The sequence below is a fragment of the Oncorhynchus mykiss genome, chromosome Y (genome assembly GCF_013265735.2).
Source record: "Oncorhynchus mykiss isolate Arlee chromosome Y, USDA_OmykA_1.1, whole genome shotgun sequence".
Lineage (NCBI taxonomy): Eukaryota > Metazoa > Chordata > Actinopteri > Salmoniformes > Salmonidae > Oncorhynchus > Oncorhynchus mykiss.
The window spans coordinates 31,870,738-31,894,785 of NC_048593.1; the positions used below are offsets into that span (position 1 = coordinate 31,870,738).

At 43.6% G+C, this 24,048-nt stretch overlaps 1 protein-coding gene across 1 annotated transcript in view; it reads left to right on the top strand.

The window, feature by feature from the left end:
* Positions 1 to 24,048, top strand: part of LOC110509422 (ryanodine receptor 1-like) — an 88,063-nt gene that overhangs the window by 50,254 nt on the left and 13,761 nt on the right. The window contains exons 71-86 of the mRNA XM_036968227.1: positions 1,589 to 1,681; positions 9,270 to 9,434; positions 9,556 to 9,615; positions 11,039 to 11,173; positions 11,312 to 11,424; positions 11,710 to 11,806; positions 11,901 to 12,007; positions 12,133 to 12,184; positions 12,285 to 12,377; positions 17,659 to 17,758; positions 18,251 to 18,330; positions 18,409 to 18,485; positions 19,813 to 19,886; positions 22,811 to 22,891; positions 23,050 to 23,138; positions 23,505 to 23,633. Coding sequence (XP_036824122.1) covers positions 1,589 to 1,681; positions 9,270 to 9,434; positions 9,556 to 9,615; positions 11,039 to 11,173; positions 11,312 to 11,424; positions 11,710 to 11,806; positions 11,901 to 12,007; positions 12,133 to 12,184; positions 12,285 to 12,377; positions 17,659 to 17,758; positions 18,251 to 18,330; positions 18,409 to 18,485; positions 19,813 to 19,886; positions 22,811 to 22,891; positions 23,050 to 23,138; positions 23,505 to 23,633 — 1,545 coding nt within the window. The remainder of the gene's footprint in view (positions 1 to 1,588; positions 1,682 to 9,269; positions 9,435 to 9,555; positions 9,616 to 11,038; positions 11,174 to 11,311; positions 11,425 to 11,709; positions 11,807 to 11,900; positions 12,008 to 12,132; positions 12,185 to 12,284; positions 12,378 to 17,658; positions 17,759 to 18,250; positions 18,331 to 18,408; positions 18,486 to 19,812; positions 19,887 to 22,810; positions 22,892 to 23,049; positions 23,139 to 23,504; positions 23,634 to 24,048) is intronic.

The window sequence follows — 24,048 nt, forward strand, 5'->3', positions numbered from 1 at the left end:
ACTTCATGGCTACTGACGTGAGTGCTACGGGGCGGTAATCATTTAGGCAGGTTACCTTCGCTTCCTTCGCCACAGGGACTTTGGTGGTCTGCTTGAAACATGTAGGTATTACAGATTTGGTCAGAGAGAGGTTGAGCATGTCAGTGAAGACACTTGCCAGTATAAGGGCACAAGGCGAGACCCAAATGCAGACACAGGATGCAGATGCTTGAGCTCCGATATTTATTATACCAATTGGGGTAGGCAAAAAGCAGGTCGAGGACAGGCGATAGTTCATAAACCAGGTCAGAGTCCAAACAGTACCAGGGGATAGGCCCTGCCTTCGAGGTCAGAACAGGCAGGGTAGTCAGGCAGGCTGATTCGGTGTCAGGACAGGCACAGGTCAAAACCAGGAGGGCTAGGATAAAACAGAGACTGGGAAAAATAGGAGCTAGGACAAATGCTGGTTGACTTGGCAAAACAAGATGAACTGGCAAAGAGAGACAGGAAACACGGGGATAAATACACCAGGGACTAATGGGGAAAACAGTAGACACCTGGAGGTGGGTGGAGACAATCACAAAGACATGTGAATTAGATCAGGACGTGACAGCCAGTTGGTCCACGCATGCTTTGAGTACACGTCCTGTAAATCCATCCAGCCCCACGGCTTTGTGAATGTTGACCTGTTTAAAGATCTTGCTCACATCGGCTACTGATAGCGTTATCACACAGTCATCCAGAACAGCTGGTGCTCTTGTGCATGCTTCAATGTTGCTTGCCTCGATGCGAGCATAAAAGGCATTTAGCACGTCTGGTAAGCTCGCGTCACTTGGCAGCTCGCGTCTGGGTTTCCATTTGTAGTCCGTAATAGTTTTCAAGCCCTGCCACATCCGACGATCGTCAGAGACGGTGTAGTAGGATTCAATCTTAAACCTGTATTGGCGCTTTGCTTGTTTGATGGTTCGTCTGAGGGCATAGCGGGATTTCTTATAATTGTCCGGATTAGTGTGCCACTCCTTGAAAGCGGCAGCTCTAGCCTTTAGCTCGATGCAGATGTTGCCTGTAATCCATGGCTTCTGGTTGGGGTATGTACGTACAGTCACTTTGGGGATGACGTCATCGATGCACTTATTGATGAAACCGATGACTGAGGTGGAAAACTCTTCAATGCCATTGGATGAATCCCGAAACATATTCCAGCCTGTACTAGCAAAACAGTCCTGTAGCGTAGCATCTGCGTCATCTGACCACTTTGTATTGAGTGAGTCACTGGTACTTCCTGCTTTCGTTTTTGCTTGTAAGCAGAAATCAGGAGGATAGAATTATGGTCAGATTTGACAAATGGAGGGCGGGGGAGAGCTTTGTATGCATCTCTGTGTGTGGAGTAAAGGTAGTCTAGGATTTTTTACCCTCTGGTTGCACATGTGACATGCTGGTAAAAATGTGGTAAAACTGATTTAACTTTGCCTACATTAAAGTCCCCGGCCACTAGAAGAGCCTCTGCTGGATGAACATGTCATGTCACCTCAAATCTGTGTACACGACCTATAAACTTTGATTTGATTTGATCTGATGACCTTTCTCTCTCCATCTTGTGTCTCTGCAGAACTTCAAACGAGAGGAGCAGAACTTTGTGGTGATGAATGAGATTAATAACATGTCTTTCCTCACTGCTGACAGCAAGAGCAAGATGAGCACGGTGAGCCAATACCATCTGGGTTTAAAAAGCCATTCATTTACAGTTGAAGTCGGAAGTTTACATACAGCTTAGCCAAATACATTTAAACTCAGTTTTTCACAATTCCTGACATTTAATCCTAGTAAAAAAATACCTGTGTTAGGTCAGTTAGGATCACCACTTTATTTTAAGAATGTGAAATGTCAGAATAATAGTAGAGAGAATAATTAATTTCAGGTTTTATTTCTTTCATCACATTCCCAGTGGGTCAGAAGTTTACATACACTCAATTAGTATTTGGTAGCATTGCCTTTAAATTGTTTATCTTGGGTCAAACGTTTCTGGTAGCCTTCCACAAGCTTCCCACAATAAATTGGGTGAATTTTGGCCCATTCCTCCTGACAGAGCTGGTGTAACGGAGTCAGGTTTATTGGCCTCCTTGCTCACACACTCTTTTTCAGTTCTGCCCACAAATGTTCTATAGGATTGAGATCAGAGCTTTGTGATGGCCACTCCAATACCTTTACTTTGTTGTCCTTAATAAGCCATTTTGCCACAACTTTGGAAGTATGCTTGGGGTCATTGTCCATTTGGAAGACCCATTTGCAACCAAGCTTTAACTTCCTGACTGATGTCTTGAGATGTTGCTTCAATATATCCTCATAATTTCCCCTCCTCATGATGCCATCAATTTTGTGAAGTGCACCAGTCCCTCCTGCAGCAAAGCACCCTCCAACATGATGCTGCCACCCCCGTGCTTCATGGTGGGGATGGTGTTCTTCGGCTTGCAAGCCTCCCCCTTTTTCCTCCAAACAGAACGATGGTCATTATGGTCAAACAGTTCTATTTTCTTTTCATCAGACCAGAAGACATTTTCCAAAAAGTAGGATCTTTGTCCCCATGTGCAGTTGCAAATCATAGTCTGGCTTTTTTTATGGCGGCTTTGGAGCAGTGGCTTCTTCCTTACTGAGCAGCCTTTCAGGTTATGTCAAAATAAGACTCGTTTTACTGTAGATGATGATACTTTTGTACCTGTTTCTTCCAGCATCTTCACAAGGTCCTTTTGCTGTTGTTCTGGGATTGATTTTCCCTTTTCAAACCAAATCACTTTCATCTCTAGGAGACAGAACGCGTCTCCTTCCTGAGCAGTATGACGGATGCGTGGTCCAATGGTGTTTATACTTGTGTTCTATTGTTTGTACAGGTGAACGTGGTATCTTCAGGCATTTGGAAATCCCGCCCAAGGATGAACCAGACTTGTGGAGGTTTACAATTATTTTTTCTGAGGTCTTGACTGATACAGTGCCTTGCGAAAGTATTCGGCCCCCTTGAACTTTGCGACCTTTTGCCACATTTCAGGCTTCAAACATAAAGATATAAAACTGTATTTTTTTTGTGAAGAATCAACAACAAGTGGGACACAATCATGAAGTGGAACGACATTTATTGGATATTTCAAACTTTTTTAACAAATCAAAAACTGAAAAATTGGGCGTGCAAAATTATTCAGCCCCCTTAAGTTAATACTTTGTAGCGCCACCTTTTGCTGCGATTACAGCTGTAAGTCGCTTGGGGTATGTCTCTATCAGTTTTGCACATCGAGAGACTGACATTTTTTCCCATTCCTCCTTGCAAAACAGCTCGAGCTCAGTGAGGTTGGATGGAGAGCATTTGTGAACAGCAGTTTTCAGTTCTTTCCACAGATTCTCGATTGGATTCAGGTCTGGACTTTGACTTGGCCATTCTAACACCTGGATATGTTTATTATTGAACCATTCCATTGTAGATTTTGCTTTATGTTTTGGATCATTGTCTTGTTGGAAGACAAATCTCCGTCCCAGTCTCTTTTGCAGACTCCATCAGGTTTTCTTCCAGAATGGTCCTGTATTTGGCTCCATCCATCTTCCCATCAATTTTAAATATCTTCCCTGTCCCTGCTGAAGAAAAGCAGGCCCAAACCATGATGCTGCCACCACCATGTTTGACAGTGGGGATGGTGTGTTCAGCTGTGTTGCTTTTACGCCAAACATAAAGTTTTGCATTGTTGCCAAAAAGTTCAATTTTGGTTTCATCTGACCAGAGCACCTTCTTCCACATGTTTGGTGTGTCTCCCAGGTGGCTTGTGGCAAACTTTAAACAACACTTTTTATGGATATCTTTAAGAAATGGCTTTCTTCTTGCCACTCTTCCATAAAGGCCAGATTTGTGCAATATACGACTGATTGTTGTCCTATGGACAGAGTCTCCCACCTCAGCTGTAGATCTCTGCAGTTCATCCAGAGTGATCATGGGCCTCTTGGCTGCATCTCTGATCAGTCTTCTCCTTGTATGAGCTGAAAGTTTAGAGGGACGGCCAGGTCTTGGTAGATTTGCAGTGGTCTGATACTCCTTCCATTTCAATATTATCGCTTGCACAGTGCTCCTTGTGATGTTTAAAGCTTGGGAAATCTTTTTGTATCCAAATCCGGCTTTAAACTTCTTCACAACAGTATCTCGGACCTGCCTGGTGTGTTCCTTGTTCTTCATGATGCTCTCTGCGCTTTTAACCGACCTCTGAGACTATCACAGTGCAGGTGCATTGATACGGAGACTTGATTACACACAGGTGGATTGTATTTATCATCAGTAGTCATTTAGGTCAACATTGGATCATTCAGAGATCCTCACTGAACTTCTGGAGAGAGTTTGCTGCACTGAAAGTAAAGGGGCTGAATAATTTTGCACGCCCAATTTTTCAGTTTTTGATTTGTTAAAAAAGTTTGAAATATCCAATAAATGTCGTTCCACTTCATGATTGTGTCCCACTTGTTGTTGATTCTTCATTAAAAAAATACAGTTTTATATCTTTATGTTTGAAGCCTGAAATGTGGCAAAAGGTCGCAAAGTTCAAGGGGGCCGAATACTTTCGCAAGGCACTGTATCTTTTGATTTTCCCATGATGTCAAGCAAAGAGGCACTGAGTTTGAAGGTAGGCCTTGAATACATCCACAGGTACAGCTCCAATTGACTCAAATTATGTCAATTAGCCTATCAGAAGCTTCTACAGCCATGACATAATTTTCTGGACTTTTCCGAGCTGTTTAAAGGCGCAGTCAACTTAGTGTATGTAAACTTCTGACCCACTGGAATTGTGATACGTTGAATTATAAGTTAAATAATCATGCACAAATTAGATGTCCTAACCGACTTGCCAAAACTATAGTATGGGGAGTCTGGAGGCGCTTGATGAAAGTACTAGGCTCCGCACCAGGCCTGCCCAAAGCAGCAGTGGGAGCAGAGTGCCATCATCCTGCCAATGAGTTTGCACTCAGTTGATTGTAGTTAGGTGGGAGTTTTCCTTCCATTTATTTTATTTTCTGTTGAAGGTTGGTTGGTCTGTAGCATTTGTGGTCTAGCTCCCTACACAAGGGGATGCTGTTAGTCCTGCTCTCTGTGCTCACCGTTCACTCATTCCACCCTCCCTGTAGCCGCCATGTCAGACCATGGCTTAGCATCATCATATCCTCCAGTCAGTCACCACCCACACACTTGTCCCCTTTCTTTAACCCATGACCTGATACTATATTTAACCCGACTGAAAAAAGTTATAGTACTCTATGTAGAATAAACTCAATGTGACTACCTCACCCCACCTCTATTTTAATCAAACCTGTCTTCTAAAATCTCCCCTAAAACCTTTGCACCCATCTTCCTCTAAACTAGCCTTATTCATAACACACTCTTTGCATTGAAGTACTGGTCTGCCTGGACTTGTCTGTAGCTTTGACACACTCCTACCACTCGCTCACATTTTACTTTACCAGGAGTAGATGCACTTCTCTGTCATAAAGGGCATACTCCGAGATGGATACAGCAGTCTCACTTTTCACCACTGCAGATTCCCTTAGTCCTTCGGGACATTTGGTCATGACACATTCTCTGTTTCTAGGGCTTTGCGTCCTCTCCTGTTCTGTGCATTGGTCCTCTGTTATCTTCACTCCCTGGGCCAACCTCAGCCTGCTGTATGACACGCACGTGTACACATACACACACAGAGAGACAGAGAAATACACACACACTACATACAAGCTTGCAGGGGACGTCAGAGAGGGCAGACAACAGACAGAGACAGCAGACAACAGTTTCTGTGATGTCCCATGTGGGGCGTATATCCCATGGACATTTGGTTTACTTGTGTGATTTGCTAGTTGGTTGCTAACACCTTGATCTGAATCTAGTTTCCTATTAACATGATGCTACTTACAACTAATAGTTGTGTGTGTTTTCAACAGGAGCTTTGTTACTCTCCAAAACCATGTAACACATGAATTCACCTAGTGCTGCTGGTGCCAAATGCACCTGAGAAACATACTGTACAACAGGATCTTTAATGTGAATGCAATGCGTTTGTAAGCATGTTTTTATCTGTGCAGTTTCACTGATTTCCTGTACTACAGATTAGAATGATTCCTTTCAGTTGTCCTCCCCAACACCCTCCACCCCAGCTCCAACCCCTGTCCTTCTCAATGCAGTGTTACATTCTCACATTCCCCTCCCCTTACCAGCCAAGTGTTCAGAAACAGGTCATTATGGTGGTGAGATGTAGCCCTGATTCTGGGCAGTTTGGTTCTTTTATCAGTACATTGCCTGTCCACCTGCAGCAAATACTGAATAATATGATGATGTGAAGGAACTGACCCAGGCTGAAGGGTTCAGAGATGAGTCCATGGCTTTTGATATTAGAGGGTGTTAACTGTTAATTAATGGTATTTTGTGATAGCTACAGCCTGAGTAAGCAGGTATGGGGACACATTGTAACTCAACAGGTCATTGAAATGAGAAGCAATGGTCACATTTCCACTGGATTGCAGGTATCAAGCTGGAAATAATGTGACAAGAGCACATTATGGTTTTTAGTACATTGCACAAAGTGTGGATGTCATGTACATCTAGGATGTCAAACTCATTCCATGGATGACCTAGTGTCTGCTGGTTTTGGGGATTTCCTTTCAATTAAGACTTAGACAACCAGGTGAGGGGAGTTCCTTACAAAGACCTAGACAACCAGGTGAGGGGAGTTCCTTACTAAGACCTAGACAACCAGGTGAGGGGAGTTCCTTACTAAGACCTAGACAACCAGGTGAGGGGAGTTCCTTACTAAGACCTAGACAACCAGGTGAGCGGAGTTCCTTACTAAGACCTAGACAACCAGGTGAGCGGAGTTCCTTACTAAGACCTAGACAACCAGGTGAGGGGAGTTCCTTACTAAGACCTAGACAACCAGGTGAGCGGAGTTCCTTACTAAGACCTAGACAACCAGGTGAGGGGAGTTCCTTACTAAGACCTAGACAACCAGGTGAGGGGTTCCTTACTAAGACCTAGGCAACCAGGTGAGAGGAGTTCCTAACTAAGACCTAGACAACCAGGTGAGGGAAGTTCCTTACTAATCAGTGACCTTAATTAATCGATCAAGTACAAGGGAGGAGTGATAACCAGCAGACACTCAGCCCTCCGTGGAATGTGTTTGACACGTGATGGAGATTGTTTAATGTAATGTAAATATACACTCAGTAGCCAGTTTATTAGGTACAGTTAGCAACCTCATTCACAATAATGGTTGGCTCCTACAGTCTTGTGGCCATGGCTTGCTATATAAAACAGTCAGACAGGCATCAAGTCATTCAGTTACTGTTCGATTGAATGTTAGAATTGGAAAAGCAAGTGACCTAAGTGACTTTGAGCGTGGTTTCGTCATTAGTGCCAGGTGCGCCAGTCCCATTATCTCAGAAACGGCTGGCCTCCTGGGCTTTTCACGCACAACTGTGTCTAGGGTTTACAGAGAATGGTGCGACAAACTAAAAACATCCAGTCAGCGGCAGTCCTGTGGGCGAAAACAGCTTGTTGATGAGAGAGGTTGAAGGAGGCGGGCCACAAACAGTCAAATAATGGTGCAGTACAACAGTGGTGTGCAGAATGGCATCTCGGAATGCACAACTCATCAGTCCTTGTCACGCAAGGGCTATTGCAGCAGACAACCACACCGGGTTCCACTCCTATCAGCTAAAAACAAGAAGAAGCGGCTCCAGTGGGCACAAGATCACCAACACTGGACAATTGAGGAGTGGAAAAAGAACGCCTGGTCCGACCAATCCCGGTTTCTGTCAGGATTTGGCATAAGGAGCACGAGTCCATGGCCTCATCCTGCCTGGTGTCAACGGTAGAGGTTGGTGGTGAAATAATGGGGGGTATGTTTTCCTGGCACACGTTAGGTCCCTTGATACCAATTGAGTAACTTAGGAAACCACACCTTGTAGAATCCATGCCCTGAAGAATTCAGGCTGTTCTGGAGGCAAAGGGGGGGGGGGGGGGGGGGGGGGGGGGGGGGGGTCTGACCTATACTGTTCCTATACAGTACTATATGGGTGTACCTAATGAACTGGACACTGAGTGTATAATGTAGAATAAGTTGCTTTTCTATTGTAGTGTTCATTAATAATTATTTTCATGGTTAAGAGGTAGAACAGGACAGGTGTGTTTATTGAAAAATGTAAGTGATTGTGAGTGTCGTGCCATCGAATCAGTGCCATGGGTTCAATGCTAAGCAGTGTTAATGTATATGTTGTTCAATGCTAAGCAGTGTTAATGTATATGTTGTTCAATGCTAAGCAGTGTTAATGTATATGTTGTTCAATGCTAAGCAGTGGTAATGTATATGTTGTTCAGTGTTAATGTATATGTTGTTCAATGCTAAGCAGTGTTAATGTATATGTTGTTCAATGCTAAGCAGTGTTAATGTATATGTTGTTCAGTGCTAAGCAGTGTTAATGTATATGTTGTTCAATGCTAAGCAGTGTTAATGTATATGTTGTTCAATGCTAAGCAGTGTTAATGTATATGTTGTTCAGTGCTAAGCAGTGTTAATGTATATGTTGTTCAATGCTAAGCAGTGTTAATGTATATGGTGTTCAATGCTAAGCAGTGGTAATTTATGGTGTTCAATGCTAAGCAGTGTTGATCTATATGTTGTTCAGTGCTAAGCAGTGGTAATGTATATGTTGTTCAATGCTAAGCAGTGGTAATGTATATGGTGTTCAATGCTAAGCAGTGGTAATGTATATGTTGTTCAATGCTAAGCAGTGGTAATGTATATGTTGTTCAATGCTAGGCAGTGGTAATGTATATGGTGTTCAATGCTAAGCAGTGGTAATGTATATGTTGTTCAATGCTAAGCAGTGGTAATGTATATGTTGTTCAATGCTAGGCAGTGGTAATGTATATGTTGTTCAATGCTAAGCAGTGGTAATGTATATGTTGTTCAATGCTAAGCAGTGTTAATGTATATGTTGTTCAATGCTAAGCAGTGGTAATGTATATGTTGTTCAATGCTAAGCAGTGGTAATGTATATGTTGTTCAATGCTAGGCAGTGGTAATGTATATGTTGTTCAATGCTAGGCAGTGGTAATGTATATGTTGTTCAATGCTAAGCAGTGGTAATGTATATGTTGTTCAATGCTAAGCAGTGGTAATTGATATGTTGTTCAATGCATGTATTGGTTGTGGCTTTATGCATGAAGAAGATGCCTTGGTCCCTCCTTATGTTCTTGGCTTGGTCCCTCCTTGTGTTCTTAGGCTGGTGGCTCAGACGTGGAGCGTACCAAGAAGAAAAGAGATCGTTACTCAGTGCAGACGTCACTTATTGTGGCTGCCCTGAAAAAGATGCTCCCCATCGGCCTCAACATGTGCTCCCCTGCTGATCAGGAGCTTATCAACCTGGCCAAGATACGATACTCTTTGGTAGTCTGCCCTCAATAACTCTGCCGTAGTATGACTAGTTGTTTGAGCCAGACTCATAGGGCCGTATATCCAGACACAGAAATGGTTCCAAAATAAATGTTAAACAACATTTGTTTTCCAGAGGGACACGGATGAGGAAGTAAGAGAGTTTTTGCAAAACAACCTGCATCTTCAAGGCAAGGTAAGATGGACTGGGTTGGTGCAGTAAAGTGATACATGGTGAAGTCCTGTGGTGTTCCTCCGGCTGCACTGTGTGTTCCTCCGGCTGCAGTGTGTGTTCCCCCGGCTGCACGGTATGTTCCTCCGGCTGCACGGTATGTTCCTCCGGCTGCACGGTATGTTCCCCCGGCTGCACGGTATGTTCCTCCGGCTGCACTGTGTGTTCCTCCGGCTGCACTGTGTGTTCCCCCGGCTGCACGGTATGTTCCTCCGGCTGTACGGTATGTTCCTCCGGCTGCACTTTGTGTTCCCCTGGCTGCACTGTATGTTCCTCCGGCTGCACTGTATGTTCCTCCGGCTGCAGTGTGTGTTCCCCCGGCTGCACTTTGTGTTCCCCCGGCTGCACGGTATGTTCCTCCGGCTGCACGATATGTTCCTCCGGCTGCACTTTGTGTTCCCCTGGCTGCACTGTATGTTCCTCCGGCTGCACGGTATGTTCCTCCGGCTGCAGTGTGTGTTCCTCCGGCTGCACTGTATGTTCCTCCGGCTGCAGTGTGTGTTCCCCCGGCTGCACGGTATGTTCCCCCCGTCTGCACGGTATGTTCCCCCGGCTGCACGGTATGTTCCTCCGGCTGCACGGTATGTTCCTCCGGCTGCAGTGTGTGTTCCTCCGGCTGCACTGTATGTTCCTCCGGCTGCAGTGTGTGTTCCCCCGGCTGCACGGTATGTTCCCCCGGCTGCACGGTATGTTCCTCCGGCTGCACGGTATGTTCCCCCGGCTGCACGGTATGTTCCCCCGGCTGCACGGTATGTTCCTCCGGCTGCACGGTATGTTCCTCCGGCTGCACTGTGTGTTCCTCCGACTGCACTGTGTGTTCCTCCGGCTGCACTGTGTGTTCCTCCGACTGCACTGTGTGTTCCTCCGGCTGCACTGTGTGTTCCTCCGACTGCACTGTGTATTCCTCCGGCTGCACTGTGTGTTCCTATGACCGAGCCAAGGTCTGCACTGTGTGTTCTAAGTGGCTGCAGTGAGTGTTCCTCCGGCTGCACTGTGTGTTCCTATGACCGAGCCAAGGTCTGCACTGTGTGTTCCCCTGGCTGCAATGAGTGGTCCTCCGGCTGCACTGTGTGTTCCCCCGGCTGCAGTGAGTGTTCCTCCGGCTGCACTGTGTGTTCCTCTAGCTGCAGTGTGTGTTCCTCTAGCTGCAGTGTGTGTTCCTCCGACTGCACTGTGTGTTCCTATGACCGAGCCAAGGTCTGCACTGTGTGTTCCTCCGGATGCAGTGTGTGTTCCTCTAGCTGCACTGTGTGTTCCTCCGGCTGCAGTGAGTGTTCCTCCGGCTGCACTGTGCGTTCCCCCGGCTGCAGTGTGTGTTCCTCTAGCTGCAGTGTGTGTTCCTCTAGCTGCAGTGTGCGTTCCTCTAGCTGCAGTGTGTTGTGTTCAGGTGGAGAACCCGTCCATGTGCTGGCAGATGTCCCTGTATAAGGAGATGGCAGGGAAGGCTGAGGATGCTGACGCTCCAGAGAAAGTGGTGAAGAGGGTGCAGGAGGTGTCAGCTGTTCTCTATCACATTGAGGTGGTGAGTAGTAGTAGTAGTACACTCAGTACTTCAATACTACAACATCAATATAATCCCACAGTATCCCTATAGTCCTACTTCACACACATGGCATGATGTCAGTGGTGCCGTTTCTCTCAATTATCTTGTCTCACTTAGACGGAGCACCCCTTCAAATCCAAAAAGATTGTGTGGCACAAACTGCTCTCCAAGCAGAGACGCAAGGCTGTGGTAGCCTGCTTTAGGATGACTCCACTCTACAACCTACCCAGGTTAGAGACGCTACTACAGTCTTGTATTTACATTTGAGTCATCTAGCAGGCACTCTTATCCAGAGCGATTTACACAAGAAATTAGGGTTAAGCGCCTTGCTCAAGTGCACATCGACAGATTTTTCACCTAGTCTGCTCTGAGATTAGAACCAGCGACTTTTCAGTTACTGGTCCGACATTCTAAAATGTTAGGCTACCTGCCTCCACATTCAAACATATCCAGTAAGTAACACACAGCCACAAGTAAAATACAGACACTAACATGGTTTTCTGTCTGCCTCACAGGCATAGAGCTTCCAATATGTTCCTGGAAGGATACAAATGCAACTGGATCCATACTGAAGGCTACTCCTTTGAGGACAGAATGATAGACGACTTGTCTGTAAGCTCTGCATGCTTGACTCACCTTTTGAGGATTTCAGGACCTGCGAGTTTCCTCCTGTAGTTTCACTTCCACATCTCTTTCTCAAACACAGAAAGCCATGGAGCAGGAAGGAGAGGAAGAGGAAGAGACTGAGACCAAGCCAGATCCCCTTCACCAACTAATTTTGCATTTCAGCCGTACCGCTCTCACAGAGAAGAGGTGGGACTCTCCTTTTCTCCCTCAAGCATGTTAGTTGAGCAGCTTTTGGATTGAATTCAACACTAAACACGCATCTCAACCTTTTGACATGTTGCCTAAGCCTCTGTTTCTTCTCAACGTTACAGTAAACTTGATACAGATTACCTATATATGGCATACGCTGATATTATGGCAAAGGTGAGTTTTATGATGGAACATTTTAGCATGTTATTGTTATTTGTATATGAATGTATTTAAAGTATGTCATTTATTTTTTCCTTGTCTGTGTGTGTTGTAGAGCTGCCACATTGGTGAGGAGGACGAAGGGGGAGAGGAGGTGGAGGAAGGGGCTGAGGATGAGATGTCCTTTGAGGTGCAACAGACAGAACTGGTATGGGGCGGCCAGGGGCAGGGGAGCAGGGAGACACTGGAGCGGTAGCTCTCAACGCATCGAGTGACCACATCATCCACTGCACATCAGCATGCAACCACATCTCTCTGTTCTCTATCGCTCTTCTCTCTCTCTGTCTCCTCTTCTTCTCTCTCCTCTCTCATCCCTCTTTTGTCTCTTCTATCTGTTCCTTTATATGCTTGTTGCTTCCTCCTAAATGTTATTTGTTTGTCGCTTGTTCTCCTTCTTTGTGTTTTGCTTCACTCCAAGTGTTTCTGGATTGTACCTGGCTGTTGTGGTTAACAACGCCGTTAACATTCTGTAGATGTTGCATGACTCACAAAGTGATTGGAAAATACAACTTATCTAGACCATACACAATCATGTGGACCATCATCAATAGCACAAAGTTCTATTGATGAGTAATTCCTTCAATTTGGCAGGCAGAATGTATTTACATGGGTCAAATACTGTTGTCAATCATATAATGGCTCCTCGATTATTTTGGACAGAAATACATCTAATAGGGGCCTCCCGGGTGGCGCAGTGGTTAAGGGCGCTGTACTGCAGCGCCAGCTGTGCCATCAGAGTCCTGGGTTCGCGCCCAGGCTCTGTCGTAACCGGCCGCACAATTGGCCTAGCGTCGCCCGGGTTAGTCGGTAGGGGTGTCCTTGTCTCATCGCGCACCAGCGACTCCTGTGGCGGGCTGGGCGCAGTGTACGCTAGCCAAGGTGGCCAGGTGCACGGTGTTTCCTCCGGCGCATTGGTGCGGCTGGCTTCCGGGTTGGATGTGCGCTGTGTTAAAGAAGCAGCGGCTTGGTTGGTTGTGTATCGGAGGACGCATGACTTTCAACCTTCGTCTCTCACGAGCCCGTACGGGAGTTGTAGCGATGAGATAAGATAGTAGCTACTACAACAATTGGATACTACGAAATTGGGGAGAAAAAGGGGTAAAATTCAAAAAAAAAAAAAAAAAAAAGAAATACATCTAATAATTTCCATAGTTTGTATATACACTAAGCATACAAAACATTAGGAACACCTTCCTAATATTGAGTTGCACACCCACGCCCTCAATTCGCCGGGGGACGGACTCTACAAAGTGTGGAAAGTGTTCCACAGGGATGCTGGCCCATGTTGACTCCAATGCTTCCCACAGTTGTCAAGTTCACTGGATGTCCTTTGGGTGGTGGACCATTCTTGATACACACGGGAAACTGTTGAGCGTGAAAATTCCAGCAGCGTTACAGTTCTTGACACATTCAAACCGGTGCTCCTGGCACCTTCTACCATACCCCGTTCAAAGGAAAATAAATCCTCTGAATGGCACACATACACAATCCATGTCTCAATTGTCTCAAGGCTGAAAAATCCTTCTTTAACCTGTCCTTTCCCTTCACCTACACTGATTGAAGTGGATTTAACAAGTGACATCAACATAGCTTTCACCTGGATTCACCTGGTCAGTCTGTCATAGAAAGAGCCGGTGTTCCTAAAGTTTTGTCCACTCAGTGTATATACCAGTATTTTATGCCACTTATGTATGTAAGTGGTATATTTGGACGAATAGGAATTACTCCTGCGTCTGTAAATTGTTACCTTTAGAGTGTAGGAGGCCATTAGCCATGTTGTTGGTTACCACACATTGTCCCAAGTCTAGTCTATCACTGCCAGCTCATACCAGCTCATACCACCATACCCCACCTATGGTCTTTCATGTAGATTCAGATGGAATCTCTAACAGAACTGATCCTGTCTGTTTCTCAGATGGAATCTCGAACAGAACTGATCCTGTCTGTTTCTCAGATTGTAACCAACTACTGACCCTTTGACTGACCTCTGACCACGTCTGTGTCAGTTCCATGTTCTCTTACTGCTCTCCCACTTACTCTGGCGTAACACCTTTATCTCTATTAACTGAGTGTTACTAATCAATGCTGTTCCCTTCCATACTTTCTTAGCGTATTGACCAATAGACTACAGTGAAAGCCTGTCTACTCTCCCAGACACCTAGACTGACACATACAGTAAGAATATGTGTAAGAAGAGTTCCAGCAACAACACATTCACTGATAGACAGACTGTATACTACACCTGATAGAGGGCTTATCCAAACCCCCCTCTTGTTTCCATTGGATTGGAAACTCTATAAGTAATGTCAAGTACATCTGCACCATGCTTACTGGGTAGACCATAATCAGGCATACGCAGGTGGGTGGGTGGGTTAGGAGGGTGGGTGGGTGGCTTAGGAGGGTGGGATGCTTGTGGGAACTGATTAAATATGTATTTGTATTACTTTTGTTTTAATTAAGTCTTGGTTGAAAAGAAAATGTTGGTTACAATATCAAATCTGGTTAGTTTTTATACCTTCTATATACTTAATTGCATTACATTGCACTTGTCAAAATGTTGCAAGCTTACACTACAAATGTAGTTCTGTGACAGACATGTTTGGGCTTTTTAAAATAAAAATGTCATTACATTTATTTAAGACACCAAGGGGGACACTGTGGTTATTCAATAGATCCTGTATGGTTCTTTGCAACGGCTAGCTCTGCAGCGTGCAAGGCCATCAGGGCTGTTTGCTGTAGTCTAACGTTTGCTCCAGTCAGCAAACGTGCAGAAGTAGTGCAACGACTCCATGACTAATTAACTGGGGAGAGAGAATGGGTGAGAGAGAGAAACAGATAGGTGGAATGGAAGTAATGAAATGTGTGGAAAACGAGTCAAAAAGCAGATAAAGCATGCAGGTTTGAATGAGTTTATCAATTACATACAGTGAGAGGAAAATGGCAACTAAGAAATGGAGGTGGAGAGTAGAAACTGAGAGTGAGAAACTATTTCAATTTTAGATATTCGGTAAGTCAAAAGTTTAGACAGACCTACTCATTCCAGGGATTTTCTTTATTTTCACTATTTTCTACATTGTAGAATAATAGTGAAGACATCCAAACTATGAAAAAACACATATGGAATCATGTAGTAACCAAAAAAGTGTTAAAAACCTGTTGAGGATATGGCAGACATACGCCCCCTTTGGAGAGATTGGGTACCCCTAGTAAACTGGAAAAAAAATCTGTCAAAAATTGTTAATATATGCAAATAAAAATTATTATTGGATAGAAAACACTCTAAAGATTCTAAAACCGTTGGAATTATGTCTGTAAGTATAGCAGAACTCACAGGGCAGGCATTCTTCCAAACTAGTTTTTGTGGCCATGAAAGTTGGAGCAACTTTGACGTCATGGCCCCCACCCTTCCCAACCAGCTATGATTCTGCGGACACTTTCTATCTCTTCCGCTAGATGTCCTCTTTCATTAGAGCTTCAAACCGTTCAAATCGCGCGAGAATTGACCCTATGGGAGTGAAATTAGTGCGTGCCACGAGAGAATAGGCTGTGCGTATGGGCGCGAATTGGTCACAGTCATTCCTTTGTTTCCAGCACTGAAGAGAAGGGCAGACGATGGGCGATTGAATTGAAGTTTGTTTTGCACGTCTAAAACATCATAAAGCTTGCTTCTGCACTTAGTTTGACCTGTTTAGTCGACATATAATGTGTAATTTTGAAGTTTTGATGCGCAACTTATCCGGACCAGAGGACGTTTTGGGTGCATTTCAGCTGATGTTATTAGCAGTAGCTAATACAAAGACGCAAGACTTGAAACCAAACGATGTATTGGGTAAGTATGAAGCCTTCCAGAACATTCTGAACGAAGACCATCGAAGGTAAGGGAATATTTATGCTTAAATCTGTGTTTCTGTTGACTCCAACATTACGTGGAAATGTAGCTTGGAACTGAGCGCTGTCTCACAATATGGAATAGTGTGCGATTTCTGTAACGTTAAAAATAAATCTAACACAGCGGTTGCATAAAGAAGCAGTGTATCTTTCTAACTATATGTAGAACATGTATATTTAGTCAAAGTTTATGATGTCTATTTTACGTTATCTTGCCGCGCTACATAGATTTCCTGCGGGCGTTTTTGAGTAATTTCTGAAGGTGAACTCACTGTAAATGGACATTTATGGATATAAATGGCATATTATTGAAAAAAAAAAATATGTACTGTGTAATATGTCATATTACTGTCATCTGATGAAGATTTTCAAAAGGTTAGTGAGCGATTTATTTTTTAATCCTGCGTTTGTTGATTGCATGTTTTGGCTATTGAAATGAGCTGTGTCTGGTGGTGGTTTTACATATATATGTGCTATGTTTTCGCCGTAAAACATTTTAGAAATCTGACTTGCTGGCTAAATGAACAAGATGTTTATCTTTCATTTGAGCTATTGGACTTGTTAATGTGTGGAGGTTAAATATTTTTAAGAATATTTTTGCGTTCCATGCGCCACCGTTTCAGCTGCACGTGGGAGGGGTGATTCCCAATTGGGAACCAGTATCGTAGACAGGTTAAACAAATGTATTTTTTATTTTATTTAACTACAGCAAGTCAGTTAAGAACAAATTAACGGTTTAAGGCACTGCATCTCAGTTCTTGAGTCGTCACTACAGACACCCTGTATCACAACCGGCCATGATTGGGAGTCTAAAGGACGGCGCACAATTGGCCCAGCGTCATCCAGGTTTGACCGGTGTAGGCCGTCATGGTAAATAAGAATTTGTTCTTAACTGACTTGCCTAGTTAAATAAAGGTTAAATAAAATGTAAATATATATATTTTGCCTTGATGACAGCTTTGCACACTCTTGGTATTCTCTCAACCAGCTTCATGAAATGCATTTCAATTAAGGAAAAGTGAAGGAAAAGCATCCAACAAGTGCTCAGCATATGCGGGAACTCATTCAAGACTGTTGGAAAAGCATTCCAGGTGACTACCTCATGAAGCTGGTTGAGAAAATGCCAAGCGTGTGCAAAGTTGTCATCAATGCAAAGGGTGGATACTTTGAAGAATCTAAAATCTAAAATATATTTAGATTTTTTAAACACTTTTTTGCTTATTATACCATTCATTATGTGTTATTTCATAGTTTGATGTTTTCACTATTTTTCTACAATGTTGAAAATAGTCAAAATAAAGAAAAAACTTTCAATGAGTAGGTGTGTCCAAACTTTGACTGGCATTGTATATGAAGCATTTAAAACAATAGGCCTACACTATTAAAACAAAGTTTAGGGCAGCAAATCAGTGGAGCTCAGAGAGAAGGTCTATACAGCTAGGTACTAGCTGTGTGAATGCAGAGGGACTGTGTGACTGTCACTTGTTCTCCTTCTTTGTGTGACCATCAGGACACAGTCACAGCATCTGTGTCCATCACAGGAAAAAGAGATGGAGAAACAGAGACTTCTGTACCAGCAGTCCCGTCTCCATAACCGTGGGGCGGCTGAGATGGTGCTGCAGATGATCAGTGCTTGCAAAGGTACTTCCCCAACCCATGCAGTTACACCAAGGATCCCCAATTACATTCAACTGTGGGATGATTACTCCTTGAGAGGATGGTCAGGGGGACGGAACATAATTTAGTTATAAATAATTTGTACACTTCAAATTGACCACAAGAATCCCAAACAGATATAGTATTTAACAAAAACAAAATCAAATCAAACCTTGATTACATTGGGATACAATCATATATGCCTCTCTCTATTTATGCGTAGGAATACTTCGAAACAGATTTCCTAAATTAAAATCACATTGAGGCTTATTTTTTGCTCATAAAAACTTGAGGGGGGGCAAATAAAATAATTTGGCCTGCAGACCGCATATTGGAGAACCCTGCAGTACTACAAGTCAATATCTCTCCACCACAGTGCATGTATTTGAAGGGTACCTATCATGGTTGACACATATCAAAGACATTATTCATACCCGTCCATCTAGAATGGTAAAGAATACTTTTCTCTGCATTTAGGTGAGACTGGCTGCATGGTGTCCTCCACCCTTAAATTGGGCATCTCCATCCTAAACGGTGGTAATGTTGAGGTTCAACAGGTAAGTGTTCTCTCAGTGGGCTGTCCATCTGACCTGAGGATATAGTAGTAATTGACTGGTCTCACTGTCTGCTTGCAGAAAATGCTTGAGTACTTGAAGGACAAGAAGGATGTTGGCTTCTTTTTGAGTGTCCAGGCTCTAATGCAGACATGCAGGTTTGTCTTCACCCCTGAATTACTCATAAAGGACAGTACCAGTCAAAAGTTTGGATACACCTACTCATTACAAAAAGTTTTGGGACACTGTAAACCCATGGAGAATAAGATCACCTCCTCCCTGCCCACTGCACTGAGGCTAGGAAACACTGTCACCACCTATAAATCTACGATAATCGGCATTTTCAAGAAGCATTTTCCTACCCCGGCCAACAGCTCTGCACCCCCTGCAGCAACTTTCCCAAGCCCCCCCCCCCGCCTTTTCTCCTTCACCCAAATTCAGACAGGTGATGTTCTGAAAGAGCTGCAAAATCTGGACCCCTACAAATCAGCTGGGCAAGACAATCTGGACCCTCTCTTTCTAAAATTATCAGCCAAAATTGTTGCAACCCCTATTACTAGCCTGTTCAACCTCTCTTTCGTATCGTCTGAGATCCCCAAAGATTGGAAAGCTGCCGCGGTCATCCCCCTCTTCAAAGGGGGAGACACTCTAGACCAAAACTGTTATAGACCTATATCCACCCTGCCCTGCTTTTCTAAAATCTAGTGTTTTGCAGATACTATTTAATGAAGCTGCCAGTTGAGGACTTGTGAGGCGCCTGTTTCTCAAACTAGACACTCTAATTGTACTCTTGCTCAGTTGTGCACCGGGGCCTCCCACTCCTCTTTCTATTCTGGTTAGGGCCAGATTGCGCTGTTCTGTGAAGGGAGTAGTACACAGTGTTGTACGAGATCTTCAGTTTCTTGGAAATTTTGTCGCATGGAATAGCCTTCATTTCTCAGAACAAGACTAGACTGACAATTTTCACGAGAAAGTTATTTGGTTCTGGCCATTTTGAGCCTGTAATCAAACCCACAAATGCTGACGCTTCCAGATACTCAACTAGTCAAAAGAAGGCCAGTTTTATTGCTTCTTTAATTAGCACAACAGTTTTCAGCTGTGCCAACATAATTGCGAAAGTGTTTTCTATTGATCAATTAGCCTTTTAAAATTATAAACTTGGATTAGCTAACACAACGTGCTATTGGAACACAGGAGTGATGGTTGCTGATAATGGGCCTCTGTATGCCTATGTAGATATTCCATAAAAAATCAGCTGTTTCCAGCTACAATAGTCATTTACAACATTAACATTAACAATGTCTACACTGTATTTCTGATCAATTTGATGTTATTTTAATGGACAAAAAATGTGCTTTTCTTTCAAAAACAAGGACATTTCTAAGTGACCCCAGACTTTTGAACAGTAGTGTATATAAATGGAAAATGGAGCCAACAGCTTATGAAGTTTGATCAAAGTTGACTGTATGTTGTTTGTCATGGCAGTGTCCTGGACCTGAATGCATTTGAGAGACAAAACAAGGCAGAGGGTCTGGGCATGTTGTCGGAGGAGGGAACAAGTACGTCTTTAAAGCTCTCACTGTACTGGACACTGGTACACCAACTTTGTACCACCTTACACCATCTTTGCATCCATGTCCTGCCTAGACAATCACACACCTAGACAATCACACACTCACACATGTGCAGTATCAGGGCCTATGGTCACTGAGTGGGAGTTCCTCCACTTCATTCATTCATTTTCAGTATTAGTAACATCCATCAACTCTGATGTCCAATAATGATTGAGTGATTCATGTGTTGATATGGCTGTAATTTTGTCAGTGCTAACGCCTTGTCAGTTGGTAATTTGAATTTACATGGTGTCTTTTTAGTACTGTATTTTGACTTGCTAATATTTTGTGTTTACATTCAATGTTAATTTGTAAAATATTTTGTAAATGTAGAATTATTTTTTAACTAATTCTTAGTTTAAAACTCCTAAGTGTTCTACTGTTGTCAATCAACTCACCATCGCTCTCTTTCCCTACCTTGCCATCATCGCGTCCCTCCCTCCCCTATCCTCTCTTCCCATTCCCTCCTTTGCTGGTCCTCAGACATGAAGTCAGAACGGGGTAAATGATACCTCTGTCCCTCTGTTTTTCTACCTTTTCTCTTTCTATTGCCCTCCCTGTTCCCTGTTCCCTCTTCCTGTCTCTTCATTTTCTTTAGCTCTTAATTATCTTGTGTTGTGGGGCCCACCTTTATTCAATAACACACTCAAGGAGTTTATGAAATAACCTTTCAGTCATGTCAAGTAATGCCAATTCCATTGTTTCTCTGGTATATACTGTACATGACTATATACTGTATTCATAGTAAACTTATTCAACTCTCAAAGAGTAATGTACCCTAACAACAGACAATGACTGAAAAGTGTTTTTTCCCATTGAGTGGCTAACCACAGATCTCCTGAAACTCAGAAGCTCACCACTATTGCGATCAGACTTCCTGAGCACGGAATAAGCTCAATATCTGGATCTATCTATCTCTCATATTAATCCTCACTGTTTGTAACTCTGGATCCACAAAGCATCTCAGAGTAGGATTGCTGATCTAGGATCTATATACAGTGCATTTGGAAAGTATTCAGACCCCTTGACTTTTTCCACATTTTGTTATGTTCAGCCTTATTCTAAAATTGATTAACTTGTTTTTTCCCCTGATCAATCTACACACAATACCTCACAATGACAAAGCAAAAACAGGTTTTTAGAAATGTTTGCAAATGTATAACAAAAAAAGAATGGTGTTCAGACCCTGAGCAATCCAGTCATACACAGAAGCATGTCAAACTCCAATGGGGCTGTCATGGCTTTCGTCTGGCCACTCTACCAGAAAGGCCTGATTGGTGGAGTGCTGCGGAGATGGTTGTCCTTCTGGAAGGTTCTCCCATCTCCACAGAGGAACTCTGGAGCTCTGTCAGAGTGACCATCGGGTTCTTGGTCGACTACCTGACCAAGCCCCTTCTACCCCGATTGCTCAGTTTGGCCGGGCGGCCAGCTCTAGGAAGAGTCTTGGTGGTTCCAAACTTCTTCCATTTAAGAATGATGGAGGCCACTGTGTTCTTGGGGACCTTCAATGCTGCAGACATTTTTTGTACCCTTCCCCAGATCTGTGCCTCGACACAATCCTGTCTTTGAGCTCTACGGACAATTCCTTCGACCTCATGGGTTGGTTTTTGCTCTGACATGCACTGTCAACTGTGGGAACTTATATAGACAGGCGTGTGCCTTTCCAAATCATGTCCAATCAATTGAATTTACCACAGGTGGACTCCAATCAAGTTGTAGAAACAAGGATGATCAAGGGGAACAACTGCACCTGAGCTCAATTTCGAGTCTCATAGCAAAGGGTCTGAAAACGTATGTAAAAAGGTATTTCAGTTTTTGATTTTTATAAGCTAGCAAATAATTCCCCAAAATCTGTTTTCGCTTTGTCATTATGTAGTATGTAGATTGATGAGGATTGTTTTTATGGTATCCATTTTAGAATAAGGCTGTAACGTATTAAAATGTGGAAAAGGGGAAGGCGTCTGAATACTTTCCGAATGCGCTGTAATCATATTTTTTTTATGATATGAAAGGCAAACTGATCCTAGATCAGCACTCTGTCTGCCCCACCCACCTCTGAACCCTCACATGACTTACACTGTAATCCCCCCCACAAAGACATAATCCCTCCTCCACTCTACCTTGCTTGGACAGAAGTCCAAACTCTGGCCCTCTTAACCCACATTCAGTGGAGGTAGAGGAGTGCAGTAGGTCTGTGCTGCATGACTGTGTTTCTGCATGCACTGACTAAGGAACTGACAGGGTCAACTTCTCCATTACGTTGAATGTCTGTGCGGTACACAGTGTTGTCCATTGTATCTATGTTGATGTGACCGTGTACTTTTATCTGTATGTATACTGTGTATTTAGTATACTGTGTTTTCAGTGTTGATGGAGAACTGTTTCTTTATGTGTTTATGTATGTGACATAATGGTGTTTGATTATGTGTAATAAAGTGCAGAAGTTCTTATCGTTGCTTTTTGCTGTGAATGTGCTTTTACATTACATGCCAACCTATTGGCCATGATTCAGCAAGTGTTTGAAGTTTTCTATATTGTAGCTACAGTGAACAACTCAGTATGGACTAAAGGAAGATGGACCGTCTGTAAGGAGGAGGCTATTGCAGCTCTTACTAATATGATTATGCAGACGTGATGGAGAGCTGTGAAATGATCATCACACTCACCTTATTGCTGCAAGCATGTGTGCTGCTGACCATGGCACGCACTGGCTAACACTTGGATGAATGGCTCAAATTGTCTAGTTAGTCTCCCACCTACATTACATACAGATAGAAAGAGGTGGCCTGACTGAACCCCCCCTTATGTCAAATACATCCAGTACCCCTAAAACTAGTCTGATCCTCTGCCCCTTTGTCTGACCTCTCTAGGTGAGAAAGTCATGTCGGATGATGAGTTTACATGTGATCTGTTCCGCGTGTTGCAGCTGCTCTGTGAGGGCCACAATAACGGTGAGAAAAAATATTATCCAATGCTGTTCTATTTAGGGAATGATGGATTCATCTGTGGCGGCACAGCAACACTTAGGACAATGACTTTGAATCATGACTTTCTGTAATGCTAATCAAATGTTGGCAGTCTATTTGAGTGGACTCTGTTTTTACTCCAGATTTCCAGAACTACTTGAGGACACAGACAGGCAGCACCACCACTATCAACATCATCATCTGCACTGTGGATTACCTCCTCCGACTGCAGGTACTGGGACTCTGACTATTAACACATACCTGTTAAAAAGGTGTCCTGTTGTCCCTTTTACCATGAAAATTCACATTTCTAATGAATTTTATAAAGCCCTTTTTACATCAGCAGTTGTCACAAAGTGCAGAAACCCAACCTAAAACTACAAAGAGCAAGAAATGCAGAAGCACAGTGGCTTTCTCTCTAACCCTCTCTCTCTCCCGCTCTCTCTCTCACCCACCCTCTCTCTCTCTCTCTCTCACCCCCCCCCTCTCTCTCTCTCTCTCTCTCTCTCTCTCTCTCACCTTCTCGCTCTTTCACCCTCACTCGTTCACCCTCTCACTTTCTCTATCTCTCGCTCTCTATCTTTCACTCTCTCTAAAGGAGTCAATCAGTGATTTCTACTGGTATTACTCTGGGAAAGAGATCATCGATGAGCCAGGCAAGAAGAACTTCTCCAAGGCCATGACAGTGGCTAAACAGATCTTTAACAGTCTGACTGAGTACATCCAGGTGAGTATAAACCCATTCATCTGTACAGTATGTAGATGACTGAAAAGCCAACTGACATTTACTCCTGAGGTGCTGACCTGTTGCACCCTCGACAACTACTGTGATTATTATTATTTGATCCTGCTGGTCATTTATGAACATTTGAACATCTTGGCCATGTTCTGTTATAATCTCCACCCGGCACAGCCAGAAGAGGACTGGCCACCCCACATAGCCTGGTTCCTCTCTAGGTTTCTTCCTAGGTTCTGGCCTTTCTAGGGAGTTTTTCCTAGCCACCGTGCTTCTACACCTGCATTGCTTGCTGTTTGGGGTTTTAGGCTGGGTTTCTGTACAGTACTTTGAGATATCAGCTGATGTAAGAAGGGCTATATAAATAGATTTGATTTGATGACTGGATGTTACTGGGTAAGTGTGT